At 38.3% G+C, this 18,256-nt stretch overlaps 1 protein-coding gene across 2 annotated transcripts in view; it reads left to right on the forward strand.

The window, feature by feature from the left end:
• PLCB1 (phospholipase C beta 1) overlaps positions 1-18,256 on the forward strand; it is a 652,483-nt gene that overhangs the window by 446,646 nt on the left and 187,581 nt on the right. For both annotated transcript variants that reach the window (XM_069495451.1, XM_069495450.1), the window contains exons 8-9: positions 3,206-3,306; positions 4,542-4,708. In XM_069495451.1, coding sequence (XP_069351552.1) covers positions 3,206-3,306; positions 4,542-4,708 — 268 coding nt within the window. The remainder of the gene's footprint in view (positions 1-3,205; positions 3,307-4,541; positions 4,709-18,256) is intronic.

Below are 18,256 nucleotides of genomic sequence, written 5' to 3' on the forward strand. Positions count from 1 at the left end.
AAGTCCTGAATTACAAAACGAGACCTAAGGCCTGGTACTATCTCCTCGGTTCATCCAGCAAACATTGTTTAGATGTCTATTGTACACCAGGCACATGCTGAGAACACACAGGAATTCAATAAGAGATTATCACTCAAAAACTCACGGTCCAGTAGAAAATCAGAAATATAAAAAAATGAACAGGTGTATGATGAATGCAATAATAAAGGTATATAAAGGGAGATTGTGTACACAAAGAAAAAATGTGTCATCTTTAGCCATTGTGGTTGGGAAGTTTTCACAGACAAATGTTTGAATGTTAGGCATTATCTTTAGAGTATTGGACCTTGGATTTCCTCCTAGTCAAACAGGAAAAATGAATCTGTGCCATTTACTTCACCAAATTGTGAGATCCAGAAAGGGAAAGTATGTGAATGAGCTTTGTAAATTTCAGCCTTGTTTAAAATGCAAGGAATTAGGAATTGTCTGTGGCTTTTTCCTAAATATCTTCCCTATGTCCTTTCATTTTAGCTTTCAATGATGCCCATTCATTTTAACTCTTCTCTACAAAATATTTTTCTCCCATTTTCACCCACTGACCCCAGAGACTTGAGGATATCTTTATCAGTTGAGTTGGGCAAAGTGAGATAAAGAAAATGAGCTGTATTGAAAGTTTTCTTTTTCCTATGTGCTAACATCCAACTGGCAATAAAAATAATGTTGTGTTTATTCAGGTTATCTCATTAATTTGACCCCTTTATAGAAAGTCCTACTTCACAGCTGGTAAAGAATAATTAGATTTTAGTGAAGCATATTGTTCTATAAAATTCTTATGTAAATGATTTTAGTTAAATCTGATATTCCACGGCAGATATAACACCAGGAGTCCTCTTGATCAGTTTCCACCTTTCTCATAAATTACATTCATACATTTAGCAAATGTTTACTGTATACCTACTCCATGTTACACACTGAAAATAGAGCAGTTACCAAGCAACACACATGTTCTAGCTTGTGCACATCTGCAGGTTAGCAATGGTACGCTAAAATGAGTGTTGAAATATGAGACAAGCAAGGTGTGATGGGTGCACAAATGGAAGACAGCCCAGTTCAGGAGGAAGGCAAGGTTTTCCAGAGGGTGAGATTCTAAACTAAGACAAGACAGAAGAAAAGAGGAGGTTAGTAAGAGAAGGAAGACAATTATTGATATCCTTAGATAAAATCAATTTATCTGTGTGCTGGGTGAGGTTGGGGGAGGGGGAATTGGAGCGAACTCTATTTAACAGAGAGAGAGAATGGGAGAGCACACTTGGGCTTCATAAAATCCCAAAACACTGGATGCACTTGAGTCGGCCAGCAGAGCCATTGAGCATTTTCTTGCACTTGATTTTAAATCTTTCTTTTCCCTGTGTCTCAGCAAAGTATTGAAGTAGGCAGGGTCATTTTCAGCCACTAGCAAAACTATTTAAAGAGCTGTAGGTGTCTAACTCAGAGAGAGAGCTGCACTGAAAAATATGCATCTTCCAGCCAAAGGGATTTCTCTCTTTTTGTAAATGAAGTGAACTTTTAGAAACCTGTTTACAGGTTGTACTTGTCTCTATTTTATGACTGGCAGAATACCAATAAAACAATCCATGAGAATTTCCCATTGGTCTTGGATTTGACCTCTTGTGCTCATGATTTCAAAGTTTGTGTCCAAGGAGACCTAAGTCTAATCATGCATCTCTCTACGTATAATGATTCACATGTTGTCTGGTTGTCTCGAAATTCTATTTTGCAAGATAGATTTTTTCCCATCTCATTTTATAAATGGATTTAGCAAAGGAAATATTACTTCATTCATTCATTCTACAAACATGGACATCCTGCTATCTGCCAAATGATGAGCTAAGTTATCTGTTTGCAAGCAGTGAGCAATTTCAGACAATAATTTTTAGACATTTCTGTAAAAGTACGTTTCCAAGCATATGAATATGGTGAAAGAAGGGTGTTTTCTTTGGTTTCAGGACTTGAAAATAAAAATAGTCATATAAACACATACCTGAAATAGTAAAACTGTATGAAAAATGTCCTTCCTGTTAACAAAGGATAGAATACATGCTTCCGGTTTCCATGGCAGCACAACAAAACAGAAAAATAAGTCACAGAAGTGGTCTTTTGTATCAATGTCTTGCCTCCCAAACAATAGGACCAGGAGCAATCAGTGAAAAATGACTGGTGCTATCCTACTGACGAAAACTATTTTACAACTTATCAGATTATGTAAACCAGAGGGAACATTATTTGAAAAAATAACACAAAATTGGAATTTATGTTTTCATTTTGACTGTGTCTGTCGCCAAGGTCATTACTTTAAAAAAAAAAAAAATTCCTTCAAAAATCCAATACACAGCACAACAATGTGCGTGTACTTCATGCCACTGATCTATACACTTAAAAATGGTTAAAATGGTAGATTTTATGTTGTGTGTATTTTACTACAATAAAAAAAAAAACTCAAGCGAAACAAAACAAAACAATCTTTTTTTTTTTTTTTTTTTTTTTTTGAGACAGAGTCTCGCTTTGTTGCCCGGGCTAGAGTGAGTGCCGTGGCATCAGTCTAGCTCACAGCAACCTCAAACTCCTGGGCTTAAGCGATCCTACTGCCTCAGCCTCCCGAGTAGCTGGGACTACAGGCATGCGCCACCATGCCCGGCTAATTTTTTTTTTGTATATATATATTTTAGTTGTCCATATAATTTCTTTCTATTTTTAGTAGAGACGGGGTCTCGTTCTTGCTCAGGCTGGTCTCGAACTCCTGACCTTGAGCGATCCACCCGCCTCGGCCTCCCACAGTGCTAGGATTACAGGCGTGAGCCACCGCGCCCGGCCTACAAAACAATCTTCTAAACAGACCCCGTCTTTCCTAGGACTAACTTATTGTGGTAAATGCACGTAGGAAATTGCTTTAATGTCCTTTTAGCAGAAGAAAGTTCTTAAGCTTAAATTAAAATGAAAAAACAACAGAAAATAAGGGTTTTGACACGTAAAGCCAGTGTCCAAATGAACTCTACAGTTGACCTCCTAGATATGTTTTGAACATTTACCCTGACCTCCTAAAAGATAAGGGAAAGGAAGCAGGGAGGGAGGGGAAAGAGAGAGGTAAAAGACAAAAAGAAAAAAACAGGAGGGAGCAAGCTAGGAAAAGAAAAAGACCATTTGTTGACCCTGTCGTTTTATTTCCCAGAATGATTCGATACCTCAAGAAGATTTCACTCCAGATGTGTACAGAGTTTTCCTGAACAACCTTTGCCCTCGACCTGAAATTGATAACATCTTTTCGGAATTGTAAGAGGACACATTTTAACCCACTCTTTTTGGCTTGCATTGATACTCAGGGTGGCTAGGACAGGATGTCGAGCAGCAGTTGGAGATGGAAGAACACGACACACCATTTCTAAAAGCCATGCTCCTGTGTGATCTGTCGGGCAGGGTCATATGTTCTTGCCCCTGAGGTGCAACCACTGCTTTTCATGGGTAGAAGTTTGCTGTGATTTATTGCCGGGTGTAGTTGTTTTAGTATGCTCAGATGGTTCTCTGTGGTTTGAGGATTATGAGTAGAACAGGGGGGCATCTTGGCTTAGTGGACAGACCGGTAAAGCAGAAAGAACTTGGGACTGGGAACGAGTCATTTTACCTCTCTGAGCCACATTAGTGAAATGAGAACTTGGCGTTACTAAGAACCTGCCCAGCTGAAAAATTAGTTGCTTTTATGTTAAAAAAATATAAATTTATATAGGCATCACCTTTTTTAAAACACTGAATAAAAGCAAATATAGGGGAAGTAGCAATTTACCTTTCTTAATACACTGAAATCTACATGACAGAAAATCAATCTAAAATGTGGTAAAACAAAAATAAGTATGTCTTCATTATAGAAGAGAGGAAAACAGTGCTGCTGAGAATGACCCTGGGTATTCTTGTTTTGTGATGTTCGTTGCCATCAAATATTTATTTGTACCATTGAACTTGTCTTTTGGTTGTCAACAAGATTGAAATGGGAAGTTTGAATCATAGTACATTGAGAAATTATAGGCTCTTTTAGAAGCGTAACTTTAATGAGAAAAAAATGTCCAAATGGGTTGTTTACTCTTTTAAGATGTAACAGTAATAAGTACATCTTTAAATGATTATGTGGGATATGGGAGTTTGGTGATTAAACCAAAAGTCCAATGTCATAATCAAAAAATTATCTCTATCTCTGTGTTCAATTTAGAGTGGTGCATCCCTATGCACACAATGCAGGGTTTTTTCCTACTGTGGGTTTTCTTACACATTTGATATTTTTCAAGAGCATGGGGTTTTAGAGATGGTGACTGCAATAGATATTTGTATCCTACAGAAGTACAGCAATTATGGTGGAGCAGCACAGTGTTTTCAGGGCGAGACAGGAATTTTAATACAGCATGCTTTAATTGGGTATAGCAGGATTTTATTAAATATTTTTCTATAGTTAAATGCAAATATATGAATGAAATTTGGTAGAAAAATACTCTTATTTCTTGGTTTTTAATTGTTTATAGTGGTGCCAAAAGCAAACCATACCTTACCGTTGATCAGATGATGGATTTTATCAACCTTAAGCAGCGAGATCCCCGGCTAAATGAAATACTTTACCCACCTCTAAAACAAGAGCAAGTCCAAGTATTGATTGAGAAGTATGAACCCAATGATAGCCTCGCCAAAAAAGGTCAGTACTTTGTCCCACAGCATGGGAAAGCTCTTGCTTCCAATGGTAAGTGGTCACACCCTGGTAATTTAGGGACTTCAAGGATTGGTTAGCTTAGTTCCCTCATTTGTATACCTGCTTTCCTTTCTGCCTGAAATCATTGGTGGTTCAGCCTCAAGTTGATTTTTTTAAAACTTTGGTGTGTTTTTGTTGTTGTTGTTGTTGGTATTAGGTTGTTAAATATGCAATGCCCAATTTTGAATCAAAAGTAGTTTAGTTTATTATATCTCTAACAAGAAGCAGTGCAATTAATCAAAATCTACACCTAAACTATTGACACAGTTTTGCCATCTTAAGGGTAGCTTGTTTATTCCAGCAGCAGAGACGCCTGGAGAGAGGGTGGTGATGAAATGGTGAAAGCTGTTTTTCACAGCTTGTTGAGAATTGAATATTTTTCCTTGCAAAGTAGTCCAAAGCCTGGAAGAAGTGGTAGTCAGTTGGTGCAAGGTCTGGTGAATACCGTGGATGACAAAGAGTCTCCAAGTCCAGCTTCTGTAGTTTGAGTAGCATTGTTTTGGGGGACATGTGGTCTTGCAAGAGGATTAGCTTGTCTCAATTGACCAATCTCAGCTGCTTAATCGCAAGCATCCTCATCATTTCATCCAGTTGGTTGCAGTAGACATCCGCTGTGATCGACTGAACAGGTTTTATGAAGTTTAGCAGATAATACCAGTGCTGGCCCACCAAACAGATACCATTAACTTTTTTGGATGAATATTTGGTTTTGGATGTGTTTTGGCACTTCATCTTTATCCAACCATTGTGTTGAATGCTTGCAATTTGTCAAAAAGAATCTATTTTTCATCACACGTAACAAAACAGTGTAGAAATGGTTTGCCTTTATGTCGTGACAGCAAAGAAAGGCAAGCTTTGAAACAATTTCTCTTCTGACACTCGTTTAATCCATGCAGTACCCATCTGTCCAGCCTCTTTACCTTGCCAATTCATTTCAAATGGTCCAATGTTGTTGGAATAGTAACATCAAACCTTGCTGCTAATTCATGCATAGTTTTAAATGGATTCATTTCCACTACAGCTTTCAGCTCATCATTTTCCACCTTGGTCTCAGGTCACCCACATGGCTCACTTTCAAAATTAAAATCACCAGAATGGAACTTCTCAAACCATCAGTGTACTGTGCATTCATTAGCCACATCTTTCCCAAACACTTCAATGATATTTCAAGCTGTCTGCACTTTATTGGTTCGGTGATAGAACTCATATTCAAAAATAACACAAATTTTTGATATATTCATGGTTTCAAAAAAATTGCTCTTAAAAAATGTGAAAGATAATCACAAGCCAAAACATGCATTTGAAAGACTGAGGCTGTAACTTCACAAGTGGAAAAAAAATAAAAAGTGTCAAAGTGAAATGTCAGAGATATCAACTGTCAAACTTATTACTTAAGGAAACCAGACATTTCACACTTAATGACCTTAATGATATATATAGATATATATAGATATATATATATGTAACTTTTTTTTAAAAATGTCTAATCATTTGTTTTGTTTCAAATTTACCCAGTGACTACATGAATTGTTCTCATACAGGAAATTCACTACCTTAAAATTTATCCTTTTGGGTTTTTTCTAGAGAGTTCTGTGAAGTGGCCCACAGATTTTTCTAAATCTCTAAAACTGAAGAAAATACTCAGTCTATTAGACACTTATCTTATTCCAGTTTACACTATCTGATGAATTTCCCCAGTTGGGTAAATATTCTAAAGTTTGGACTACTATGTGAAAAAAATTAGTGTTATGGATAGAAAAAATTAATTAGTCCCCAAGTTGATACCAGCGCTGAGTTGGCTGGAAGTTAAGAAATTTATGTTTTTGATTTTGGAAAAATGAATTGCCAAAATAATATCATGATGATTTAACTACTGTAAGTTTTCAATTATATGTGGCAACACTGTCCCTGAATAAGTTCCTCTACTGCTAAGACCAAGTTTCATCTGGATGGAAATACTTTCACTGAGAAAATTGGTGTGTCATCACTGATGGTATTGCAGATTGCCTAGATATTCCATAGGGAGGAAAATAAAGTACAATTAACCAAGTATTAAGAAGAAATAAATTGTATGTTAATATACAGGCAATTTATAAAGTAACAGAAATAGCTCTAGCAAGAGCTAGATAATAAGAATTTATAAGTCATTAATAAGAATGCTTATTATAAAAGTAGATTAAAAAGTCTTTTAGTCCATTGTATTTATTCTGAAAATGGTCCTCTAAATAGCAAATAAAAGTATGTTTTAATTATAAAAGTAAAATCTTATTAATTTTATTCTACATGTTATGAGTTGGGAATTTTTAGATGCAATTTTTTCATTTTTGTTTATGTTCTTGGTCAAGCCTTTGTTCTTGTCATTATTCTTCTTATTGCCATGAAGGTGAGATCAGTCACAGGAAACAACAAACCCAACAGTATGTCTTGGCATGGCCAGGCCTGCCCCTCCAAACCTACTTACATATGATGCCTTTTCTTCCCTAATGCCACACAAAATGGGATTTCTCCTTGTCCTTAAGCAGGGAGCACTTCTTGGAGATTTTGCCCACATGGCTTGGCAGTTCTCTTATGAAATCCAAACTTCTCCAAAAATAGCTAACATACTATTACAACAAATCCAGAGACTTCTAAGAACTGGTTAGCCCATGACAGTAGGAAAACAAAAAGCTTTTGTGAAACCAGTGAAGCACTCCAAGGCATAAACTTTGTCCTTTTCTCCTTCCTTCACACCACGTCGCTGATGGGCCATGCCTCAGCTGGTAGCTGATGCCTCCATATATCATCCTCTGATGACTTAGACTAAGGAGAGAGGATACAAAGAGAAAAAAATGGTGATAGGTTACTGTAAACCGCTCTAATCGTGGGGGAACCAATTTTGATTCTAATGGAAATTAAGACGATGTCTCCTATCATTTGGAAGATTATTTAGTAACCCTCGCTTACTTTTATTAGTGTACTAGGTATGAATTCTGTAATCACAGCAGGCTTACAAAATTCAGGTATATTTTTAAGAGCAAGTTTATTTATTTTTCTTTGCCTTAATATGATATTGATCATAAAGCCTCTGTAATTAGCCTTGATAGCAGTATAGAGAGGCAACATAGAATAGTGGTTCCACTCATAGAGTTTCAAAGCTGACAGCCCCTTCACTAGCTACATGGTCTTACTACTTAACCTCTCTGTGCTTTAGTTACTTCAAAATTGAGGAGAGAAGAGTTCTTGATTGGCTTGTAAATTTGAATTAAATAATACCTGCAAAGAATTTGGAAAGAAGATTGCATGGTTCATTTGATGGTATGAATAAATGTTAACTTTCTCCTCAACATATTGAAGTGTAGTGTGCTGGTTTCAATTCTTTGGGTGTTTTCATCTATTTTTCTAGGCAGTGACAAGATTTCTGGGCCTTAGACTTTTTTTTTTCCCTCCCAGCACCTAGAAGATGGACCTGTTCATAGTGAAATACTCAATGTAGACTTGTATGTGTGACCTAATCATTGGTAGAAAGCATTTGTGCCCCAACTTATCACTTGAGAATGTCCCCTGATGGTCTCTGTATGGAGGAATTTAGACTGGTGCCATCTCCACCAAAAGTCTCATCTAGCACGCAGGAGGGACAAGGGCTTTGGAGTCCAACAGCCAGAATGTATCTAGAGGGCCAACCACCTACTAGCATACGAGATGCACCCTCTGTCACCCCAGGGGAACTCAGTGCCAATTCAGCAGGTCTTGCTGGCTCTAGATCTATGGCCCTTTCCCCTCCGCATTCCATATGGGAGAAATTCAACTCTTCAAGGAGTCAATAGTAAAATTACAAAGACTTCAGTAGTGTCACTCCAACTCTAAGGCATGTACACAAAAAGTGATAACAGCCTTGTATTAAGGATAAAGTAAAATCGTGCACATTAATGTTCAGCACATGATAGTCATTCAATAAATGGCATGTATTATTAGTATTATCACTATTTAAAGCAGGACAAATAGTGCTGAAGGAAGCACACAATCTCTGGTATTCTAACCTTGCAAATTCAAACTTATTTAATACAAGCAAACCTGTGTCCGTTCATTCATAATTTTGGCATTCAGTAAATCGTCAGTGAAAAGCAAGAGGCTATGGACTGTGATAGATCCAAAGATAAAACTGATGGCTCTAGGGACTTACATTCTTTTTTAAAAAATAAGATATAAATATAAATAACTAAATGGCACTACTCGAATTCTAATGTGCACATGAATCACCTGGAACCTTGTGCAAATGCAGATTCTAGATCTCGCCTTTCTGACAAGTCACTGGGCACTTAACCTCTCTGCTGGATAGGACCATAGGTTATGCTGATACTGCTGGGTTAAGGACCACACTGAGTATCAAGGCTGTAAAAAGTACAGAAAAAGTGCAGTAAGCGTGAAGAGGGACAGATTTCTTCCTGTAGGGAAGAATGTGGAAGAGATAATATTTGGGCTGAATCGATTTTAACAGCAATGAACTAGAGGCTTTTTAGGGACAGAGAATATCAATCTCTTATTCATTTGCTCACTCATTCAACAAACGTTTCTTGAGCACTCATCTATTAAGCATCAAGAAAACTGAAGACAGAACCTTGAAGAGCTTCACAAGCTACATTTGAAGAGGTCTAAGGACGGGCAACTACATTTGGATAATATAGGGACAAGACAATTATTTTTTTAAGTTTCCCATTAGCTACCCAGAGTAAATCTTACTTTTCCATCACAGCATCCATTTCTTTTTTTTTTTTTTTTGAGACAGAGTCTCGCTCTGTTGCCCAGGCTAGAGTGAGTGCCGTGGCGTCAGCCTAGCTCACAGCAACCTCAAACTCCTGGGCTTAAGCGATCCTCCTGCCTCAGCCTCCCAAGTAGCTAGGACTACAGGCATGCGCCACCATGCCCGGCTAATTTTTTCTATATATATTTTTAGTTGTCCATATAATTTCTTTCTATTTTTAGTAGAGACGGGGTCTCACTCTTGCTCAGGCTGGTCTCGAACTCCTGACCTTGAGCAATCCACCCGCCTCGGCCTCCCAGAGGGCTAGGATTACAGGCGTGAGCCACCACGCCCGGCCACAGCATCCATTTCTTAACCCTAAAACTCTAGATGTTTGAACTTGAAAATGATGTTGAACTTGAGCTATCTCATAGAAAGTCATTTTGTTTGATGCTTTTTGGTCTATTTGTGTGAACAAAGAAAACTAGAGAAGATTGTTTTATTTTGTCATCTGTTATTTCATTGTCAAAAGCATAATGATTTTGAAATCTTTGTTTGTAGAACTAAGAAATTAGTGGGGTAAACCTCAATTCTTTAGTAACTAAGAGTTTGAAATATTTTTTTCTAAAGTTGAAAATTAATTTTTTAATTTGATTTTGCAGTTCATAACATTTGATGTTTGACCTCGAGATTTTTTTAGAAACTCCTTTTTGTGTCTTCCTGATTTATTAGATAATTGCTAGTAAACTCCAACAAAACAAAATTTAAGAAAGTATTGTTTGACTTCAATGTGATAATTGGTATGCACCTGCAAGAAAATTAGCTTTCCTTCATAATGTGTGACTTCCAAAACACACATTAACATTTTGCAAAAAAGCAAACCAAAGCTTTGAGATCAAGCATCTCACCTAAGATTTCAGAACAATATGCTTGCTCTTTGAGAAAGCAGACTTTTAAACTTTTAGTCAAGTAGTTAATATGTTTTTATCAATAAACACATAAGAAAATAAATAGGGAAATTTAATATTACATTTTTTTTCTCCTATTGCTTTCATATTAACTAGTTCCTCAAATGTGCTCAAAGCATTAAATTCACGTTGATCTCAGTGCTGATCCAGTAACTCAGTCTCATTTATCTGAGAAAGACACTTCCATATTGCCTGTATTTGTTATAAAATGCTAGGCATAAGATACACACAAAATATATATAACATAACATAAACATGTATACTCTATGATATCAAGAAACTTTTATTTAAAGTAGGTGTTAAATAAAATAAAAACCTAACATGCTAATGTTTAGTTTTGACGTGTATTTTGTATAATTTTTACATAAAAGATAGATTAAAATTAAATTAAAATTTTTCAGTGTGACCAAAGGTCTAAACATCATAGCTAACCATAGGTTAGCTGACTAAAAAGCCCAACATGTGGAAGTGTGAAATGAAAATCCAGAAGAGATGACGTCCTTGGCTGCTTTGTAGGTCTGCTGTAATTGGCATGTCAGCCACATTCTCAGACTGGAATTTCTGTTTCAGGAGATGGGTATATTGGTTATAAATCATCAAGGAGTTTCTGTGTAGTCTGAGGCCAAATGGTTATATGTTTGTCTTCCACACAGGGAGAGTTTGAATCCTGTCACAGAGGGTACTATTCTTAAGGGAATTTGGTTTATTTTTATAATTTAAAATCACACGTCGAAAAATGCTATGACCACTCGTCAGCAATGTTTCTTTGTCGCCATGTTGTTTGCACTGGAGACCTAAATATGCTTGGCACAGGAATACACAATGACTCTTCCAAACGAAAGGGTCATGAATATCATAGTTTCAAGACTAATGTCTCATGAACAGAGTTATTTTTTTTTAATCACTCAAACTCTTCAGAAGAAAATAAGTAAAATTAGCGTGAAAGATAAAATAGCTATATTGGTGCCTTTGGTAACAGAATGCAGACCTTTAGACTCAACTGACAAGTCTGTAAATGAAGGCCAAATTTTGTGTAAATGAACTGCCAAGCAGTTTATTTAACTGGAAACAGTTGAATGAGTTCATTCATTCTTTTGTTCTTCTGTGAAGAGCAGGTGTTTATGAGTATTTGCTAAATAACTGAATTCATGTAGCAGATTATAATATTATTAACTGATGTTTCAAGCTGTATTTATTTCTCATCAGTTCTTCCTCTTAAATTTTTATAAGGTACACTATACAAAAGTCTCCCCGCTTTGTTGTAATTAAATCATAAAATGAAGCTATATAATCCTTTTTGGTACTGGGTCACTACCCATTGAGTTAATAGGTTAATAGTTTAAATGAACTCAAAATTATAATGGCAGAGCAATTTGGTTTTAAGTAAAGCAGTTAGAAGTTCAGGCATCGCGAGCATTTTTACTTCTAGTAGACCTAAGCTAATAACAATCGTATCAGTAGAAATAACCTTATTATATTTTCATTATTTTTTTTAAATGCTAATAGAGTTGAATTATATTGTCTCATTATTGTCAACATCAAGAAGCAGGCAGAGCGTGACAGAAAGAGCACTTGACTTGGGAATCTTGAACCTGCAGTATTAGGCAGCACTCCTTCAAATGAAAAATGACAGACACTGAACTCAAACTGAAGCACAGGAAGGAATTTACTGGTGCACATAAGCAGAAAGTCAAGATGTTAATGACTTCAGGCATAACTATATCCAGGAGCTCAAGTGATGTCATCCAGAATTGTCTTTCTCTCGTCGTTTTCTCTGTGCTGGCTATAGTTCTCGGGCAGATTCTCCTGAGTGACAAGACAGCCACCAGCATACACAGAAATTCTTTTTACTACTTTCCAGTGAAAGTTCCAGAATCTGGAGCATGGCTTAGGTCACCCAAGGCCACTCCTGGACTAAAATCACTGTGACCTGGAGGATGAAATAAAAATAAATGGAAAGGCTTAGGTCACATGACTCTCACCAGAGCCAATAAGGGGTCAACTCTCTAAACCACAGAGCATGTGAACTAATAATGGGAGTGAGGTGGCTCCCCAAGATTCCGTTGGGGTGCACTTCCTAGAAGAAGGAAGAATGGTCTCTGGGCAGATAAAAACAATAGATTCCACTAAAATTCCAGAAATCAACAATTCCTTATGACTCTTTGTCTTACCTTAGGAAGCCATTTAACCTAGCCCTGGCCCCAAGTCTTCCCATCTTTGAAATGATTTCCTGAGAGAATTGCTGGGAGAATTAAATTAGATGGTCTTGGTAAGAAAGTTGCATATATTAATTATTACCCACCAAACTTTTGCTGACCTGAACTAATGAAAAGTGATAACTGGTATTTAACACCAAATTATTCTGAACCATTTAAGGGTCTCGAAGTGAGACTCAGAGCACGGTGCTGAGACATTCCTGAACATTGTTGTCTCTCAGCCAAAGGGGTTATTTAATGCACTACAATTAAGGATAAGTTATAGTTGACTGTTAATGAAACCAGAAAATGTGGGATGTCATCTCTGTGCACTAATATTCCATTCTAAATCACTCTTTTTTGTATATTTGTATTAGGATGGAATTATGATCATAGTTATACATACAGGCATTTACACTTCACTCTTATTATTTTATTATCACTTCATTTTCCTAGTAGATTTTTTGAATCATATTTTCCCAGTAACATTTTTCTTTGTTAGGTGGAAGTTATAAAAACTAATGATTATAATCTCTATTGTGCATCCTTGAGAGATCAAATATGCCAAAATTAAAGAGATAGGTTGGCAAAGTGTCGTCATTAAGCCAGTAAACCCCAGGCAGGAGACTTGACTCGCTTGTGCTTCAGGTTCTTCATCTGTAAAATGGGGTGAGACCAATACTGTAGCAGACATTGGCCTTGATCCCATATCCCTTGGTACTCGCTGTTCAAACCCAGCCAGCAACACTTTCAGCAACCCTCCAGGACTTTGTCTCAGGCCAACCACAGACAGCCTACAATTCCCCAGGATTTCATGACTCCACGAGTAGTTGTTGGAGGACAAATCATCTTCCTTGCCTCTTGCGTGGCACAGTTCTGATGCACGTTCTCCAGTTTCTCCTAGAGTTCCTCAGTCGGGGGGAGCCCTGGTTCCCTACAGCTGTAACTTGCTTGATAACCTTCTCTTTAGTAGCTGCCTTTTCTTCCCTTCTCACGTGTCTTCTCTGCTGTTATTTCCTGGGGTCACCTCCCAAATAAGCTACTCGCACTCAAATCCTTGTCTCAGAGCCTGCTTTTGGAAGAACCCAAACTAAGACAAGCACTTACAGCAAATAAATGGCCCTCATGGAATCAAACATGAAAAATGGGTAAGGTCAGAGTAGCTGAGCACTGAGAGAAAAAAATAGAAAAGGGTTATGCCTGTGGCTCATTCCTTCCAACCTGTCACATAATTAATTGTCTTAATTGTTATTCATGAAGCCCTGGCCAGTGGCCTCAAATCATGGGATTTCCTGTCTACAGGGACTCACCCATTTAGTCCTAACTCTCAAATCATTAGAAGAGGCAGCTACGGAAGTGGCAATGTTGGGAACAGGACTCTAGGTTCTTTGTCCCATTGCAGAATCCTTCCCACTATTCCAGACTTCAACTTGGGCCCTCCATCAGGATTAGAAAAAAGATGCAAGGTGAACTAATTAGAAGTTAGTGACTAACATTTGTAGCGGTAGCTTTCAAACGTGTTCTGAACACAGCATCCTTTTATTTGTGTTTGTTTCTCCTAATGAAGTTTTATAAGGTCAATATAAAGGAAAAACCTTTAAAAGCACTTTTGGTTGAAGAGAGGGGGGAGCCTGGACTCTAGCTAACGATGGCTGCCTGACCGCTGGTTCCCATCTGCAGGCACTTCTGCCTAAACCCCAGGACATTCGGGATGCTCAGTTTAAAAAGCACTCCTCTGAAGGAGATATCGACTGCTTTAAAGATTTGCCTCACAATTAAGGTGGCATCCATTGAAGTGATTTTATATAGATTACCTACATAGTCATCGAGGAAATAAAAGAAGCAAAAGGAATCCACAAAGCCAACTCAAATGAGATAGATTTTCTTCCCAAAAGACAAAGACAGATGAAAACTATATGATGTAGCCAATTCTTTTCATGCCTTAATTAAATTACTACACTGAGAAACCTGCTGAAAACCCACTCTACTACTTTATTGATTGAGATCCCATTTAAATTCCACCTATTGACTTTCTAGTCCCTGTGGAAGGTTATAGAAAAGTGGCACTGTCATCCCTGCACACAATCCAAGCTTTCTTAACTCCACATCTGGTACGTTCATAGACTTCTCTGAAGTATTTCAGACTGCTGAGAACGAAAAAAGATTGTTTTTCGAGGTAGCCATTATGGGCCCATTGTTCATTGGTTGACTTGGCAACTTCCTTCCTTTTTCTTTCCTTTATTGCCTTTCCTCTGTTCCCAGGAGGCAGGGACTGGGCGTCAGGAGGGGCAAATGCCTGGCCTAGGAATCCTGGATTTATTCTCCTCCAGCCTTTTTTTTACAGTGATCTCAGCATCTGCTCAGCAGCATGGCTCTGGTCAAAAAGTCACAGCCATGTCCACTCACAGCTGAGATGTCCTTTGTTCAGGAAATAACCAGACGGGAAAAAGATAAACAGTAAAAGGCAAAGTCAAATGCCAGTCCCAAGGGGTAGAGAAGAGAGCTCAGTAGTCTAATCCACCTCACAGTCTGCTGAGCTTTGTTAAAGCATCGTTACCTCATCAGACCTTCCTGAGGTGCTTTGCCATGTCGTGTCCCATTTGCTATTGGGACAAAGCAGGTAATGGCTGCTTTTCCCCTAGATGCGACCTCGCAGCAGAACATGGTGTTAACAAGTGCTGATTAGTACACCTTTCCCCTCGCCAGTAGCGGTCAGGAAAGACTGGCTCAGTCGAAACAGCTGGGCAGGTAGAAACTGTGCCCCGAGGGAGAGAGGCCACAGGGCCACAGACTTTTGACCCTCAACATCTGCTTTATCCAGAGTCTTATTTTGTTAATAGTCAGCTTTACAACAAACAACAAACTTTCCCTGTGGGAGGGAAACAGCTCAAATGTAGAGAGAAAATAAACCATGACCACAAGGAAACCAGATAAGTGAGTTGTGGACTGTGCACCCTAACACTTAACAGAAAGGTTGAAAAGACCTGGCATGGTGGCTCACACCTGTAATCCCAGTACTCTGGGAGGCCAAGATGGGAGGATCTCTTGAGCTCAGGAGTTCGAGACCAGCCTGAGCAAGATCAAGACCTTGTCTCTACTAAAAATAGAAAAATTAGCCAGGCATAGTGGCACATGCCTGTAGTCCTAGCTACTTGGGAGGCTGAGGCAGGAGATTGCTTGAGCCCAAGAGTTTGAGATTGCAGTGAGCTATAATGACACCACTGCACTCTATCCAGTGCAACAGAGTGAGACTCTATCTCAAAAAAAAAAAAAAAAAAAAAAAAAAACGGCTGAAATATGTGCCATGGCAGGGCATACTGTCAGGAAGCTGATTGATGAAGGATGTCACTAATCTATGGTGGAGAGTCTGAGAGGTCTGTCTTAACTGAGTCACTACAGTCTCTCAGACTCCAGCTGTAAGAGGAAAGATTATCTTGAGGCTAGGGAGAGCATTATTTTAAGAGAAGACTTGATGGAGAATGATGGAAAAAATTAAATTTCTTACCTAACACTCTATCTTACATGTAAAAAATGAGCCAAAAAATGCTTCTCATTAATGTTGCTGTATGTCTTTGTTGGAGTTCCCCCAGAAGCCAACTCTGAAAGAAAAATTCAAGTATACAGAGTTTGAGAGGTGACCACAGAAAGCACTAGTAGGTTAGCAGGAAGTGAGAATGAGGAAGAGAAGGCAGCCGATAAAGTATGTGTGGTCAAACCAGTTATTCCCAACCACAGCCTCTGTCTGAGGATGCTCTTAGGAAGTTAATGCTCAGGTACTTCCAGCCTACTCCACATAAAGGAAGCCATCAGATAAAGAGATGTAGGTGGAAGTCCAGCCCAACCATATCTCCTGAAGCATGAATAGAGTCTGGTACAATGTCATTTCCAGCAAAATAACATTCACCATGATCACAGTAGTATAAGAAGGATTTTTCTATCCAGCTCTACAGCTCTAACAAGAATCTCCAGCATGTCAAAGGAGAGATGCTCCAAAATACCTGGTGCTTACTGAACTCTTTTCTTTATTCTAACACAGACCTGAAGCACTTGCACGGACAATTTAATCTAATAATCGTGTATTGCCCATCCAACTTAAGGACTACTAGGAAGTGGAACAAAATGAAGATAAAGTCTTTGCTCTCAAGGAAGCTGTAATTCCAAGGGGAGATTATAGTATAAATAAGTACAATACAAGATATACTGTGCTACACCTCCATTCATTCATCTATAATAGCAAATATTTCTTGAGTATCCTTTATGTGCTAGGGAAGCTAAAAGGAAAAGAGAAGTTTTGTTTATTGAGGTTGTGGGGAGTTTCAGGAATTTCTGCAAGCTCTTTACCTGCTAATTATGCTGTATAAACCTCAGAACAAGGCTGCAAGTCTATATAATTATCTCCATTTTATGATGAGGAAACTGAGTCTTTGGAGGGGCAAGTAACTTGACTTATTTATGCTGTTTGAGAAGGAATTAGCCAGAAGTAAGTCAAAGAGCAGCATTTTTGACCTGAAGGGAAGCCTTCATGCTACTCCTGACTCATTCATTCATTATATTTACTCAACGCAGTTTTTTGAGTCTTGCTACCTGTGCCAAGCCTTGGGCTACACAATGGAAAGGTGCCATTTCTCACCTCATGGGACTGTCAATGCAGTAGAGCCTCCTCTGTGGTCAGTACAGTGGGCAAGGATGCGCTGAAGGCTTCTGAAGACGAAAGTGGCATTTCCTGCTGCACTTCAGGAGTGCTTTAGAGCAGACGGCCAGATGAGAGACAGACCAGTATCTTGTGGCATTTAAGACACTGAAAGAGTGTAGAATGTTCTAAGTAGTTCATTATAGAGCATTAGTGAGCACATGATATTCTGGGCCTGCCTTTATGCTAGATAATGGAAGAGCTGTAAACAAAGTGAAGGTCATGGTCCTTGTCCTTAGAAAGCCAATGTCCAGTTTGACCAACGAACATGACCTTTTGGTTAAGGATCTAGAACATTTTTGCCTTCTTTGCATTATGGTCAGGAACCATTGTGGAGGGTCTTGTCTCACAAAGCAATGTGACACAGTGCATTAATAAAATGCAATGGAACTTGTCTCCTACCCTCTGAGAACTTCTAAGTGCTAACACAGTACTTACACACGCACACACACACACACACACACACACTGCAAATGCAGCTCTGAGGCTGTATTTCAGAGAGAAGGGTACAAATCTGGATTCTGTCCTTTTCTCTCCATGTCAATTTAACGGGACAATTTAATCTCTCTTGGGATAAAGTTTGTTTATCTGTCATGTTAAATAATAAAACTCTGTTCTACCTACTAAACAGAATAGTGAGAAGTAAATAGACTCACAGATGTGAGAATATTTTGAAAAAGAGAAAGTGCTAAATCAAAGGTGTTATTAACTTTCACACAAAACCACATCAAATGGTACAACCTAATACAGGGAAAAACTGCAGGGACCCAAAAAGCCGGGAGCCTGGGTGAGGGGCTAATCTGAAAAAGCTTTTGAGAAGAGCACACAGCCCTTTAGGGGACATTATCATACCGTATCTTAGAGTTGTATTTGTAAATAGCGATGGTAATAGAACAGTTTTTACAATCCAGATGGAGTAAGAAT

This window comes from Eulemur rufifrons, chromosome 20 (genome assembly GCF_041146395.1).
Source record: "Eulemur rufifrons isolate Redbay chromosome 20, OSU_ERuf_1, whole genome shotgun sequence".
NCBI classification, from domain to species: domain Eukaryota; kingdom Metazoa; phylum Chordata; class Mammalia; order Primates; family Lemuridae; genus Eulemur; species Eulemur rufifrons.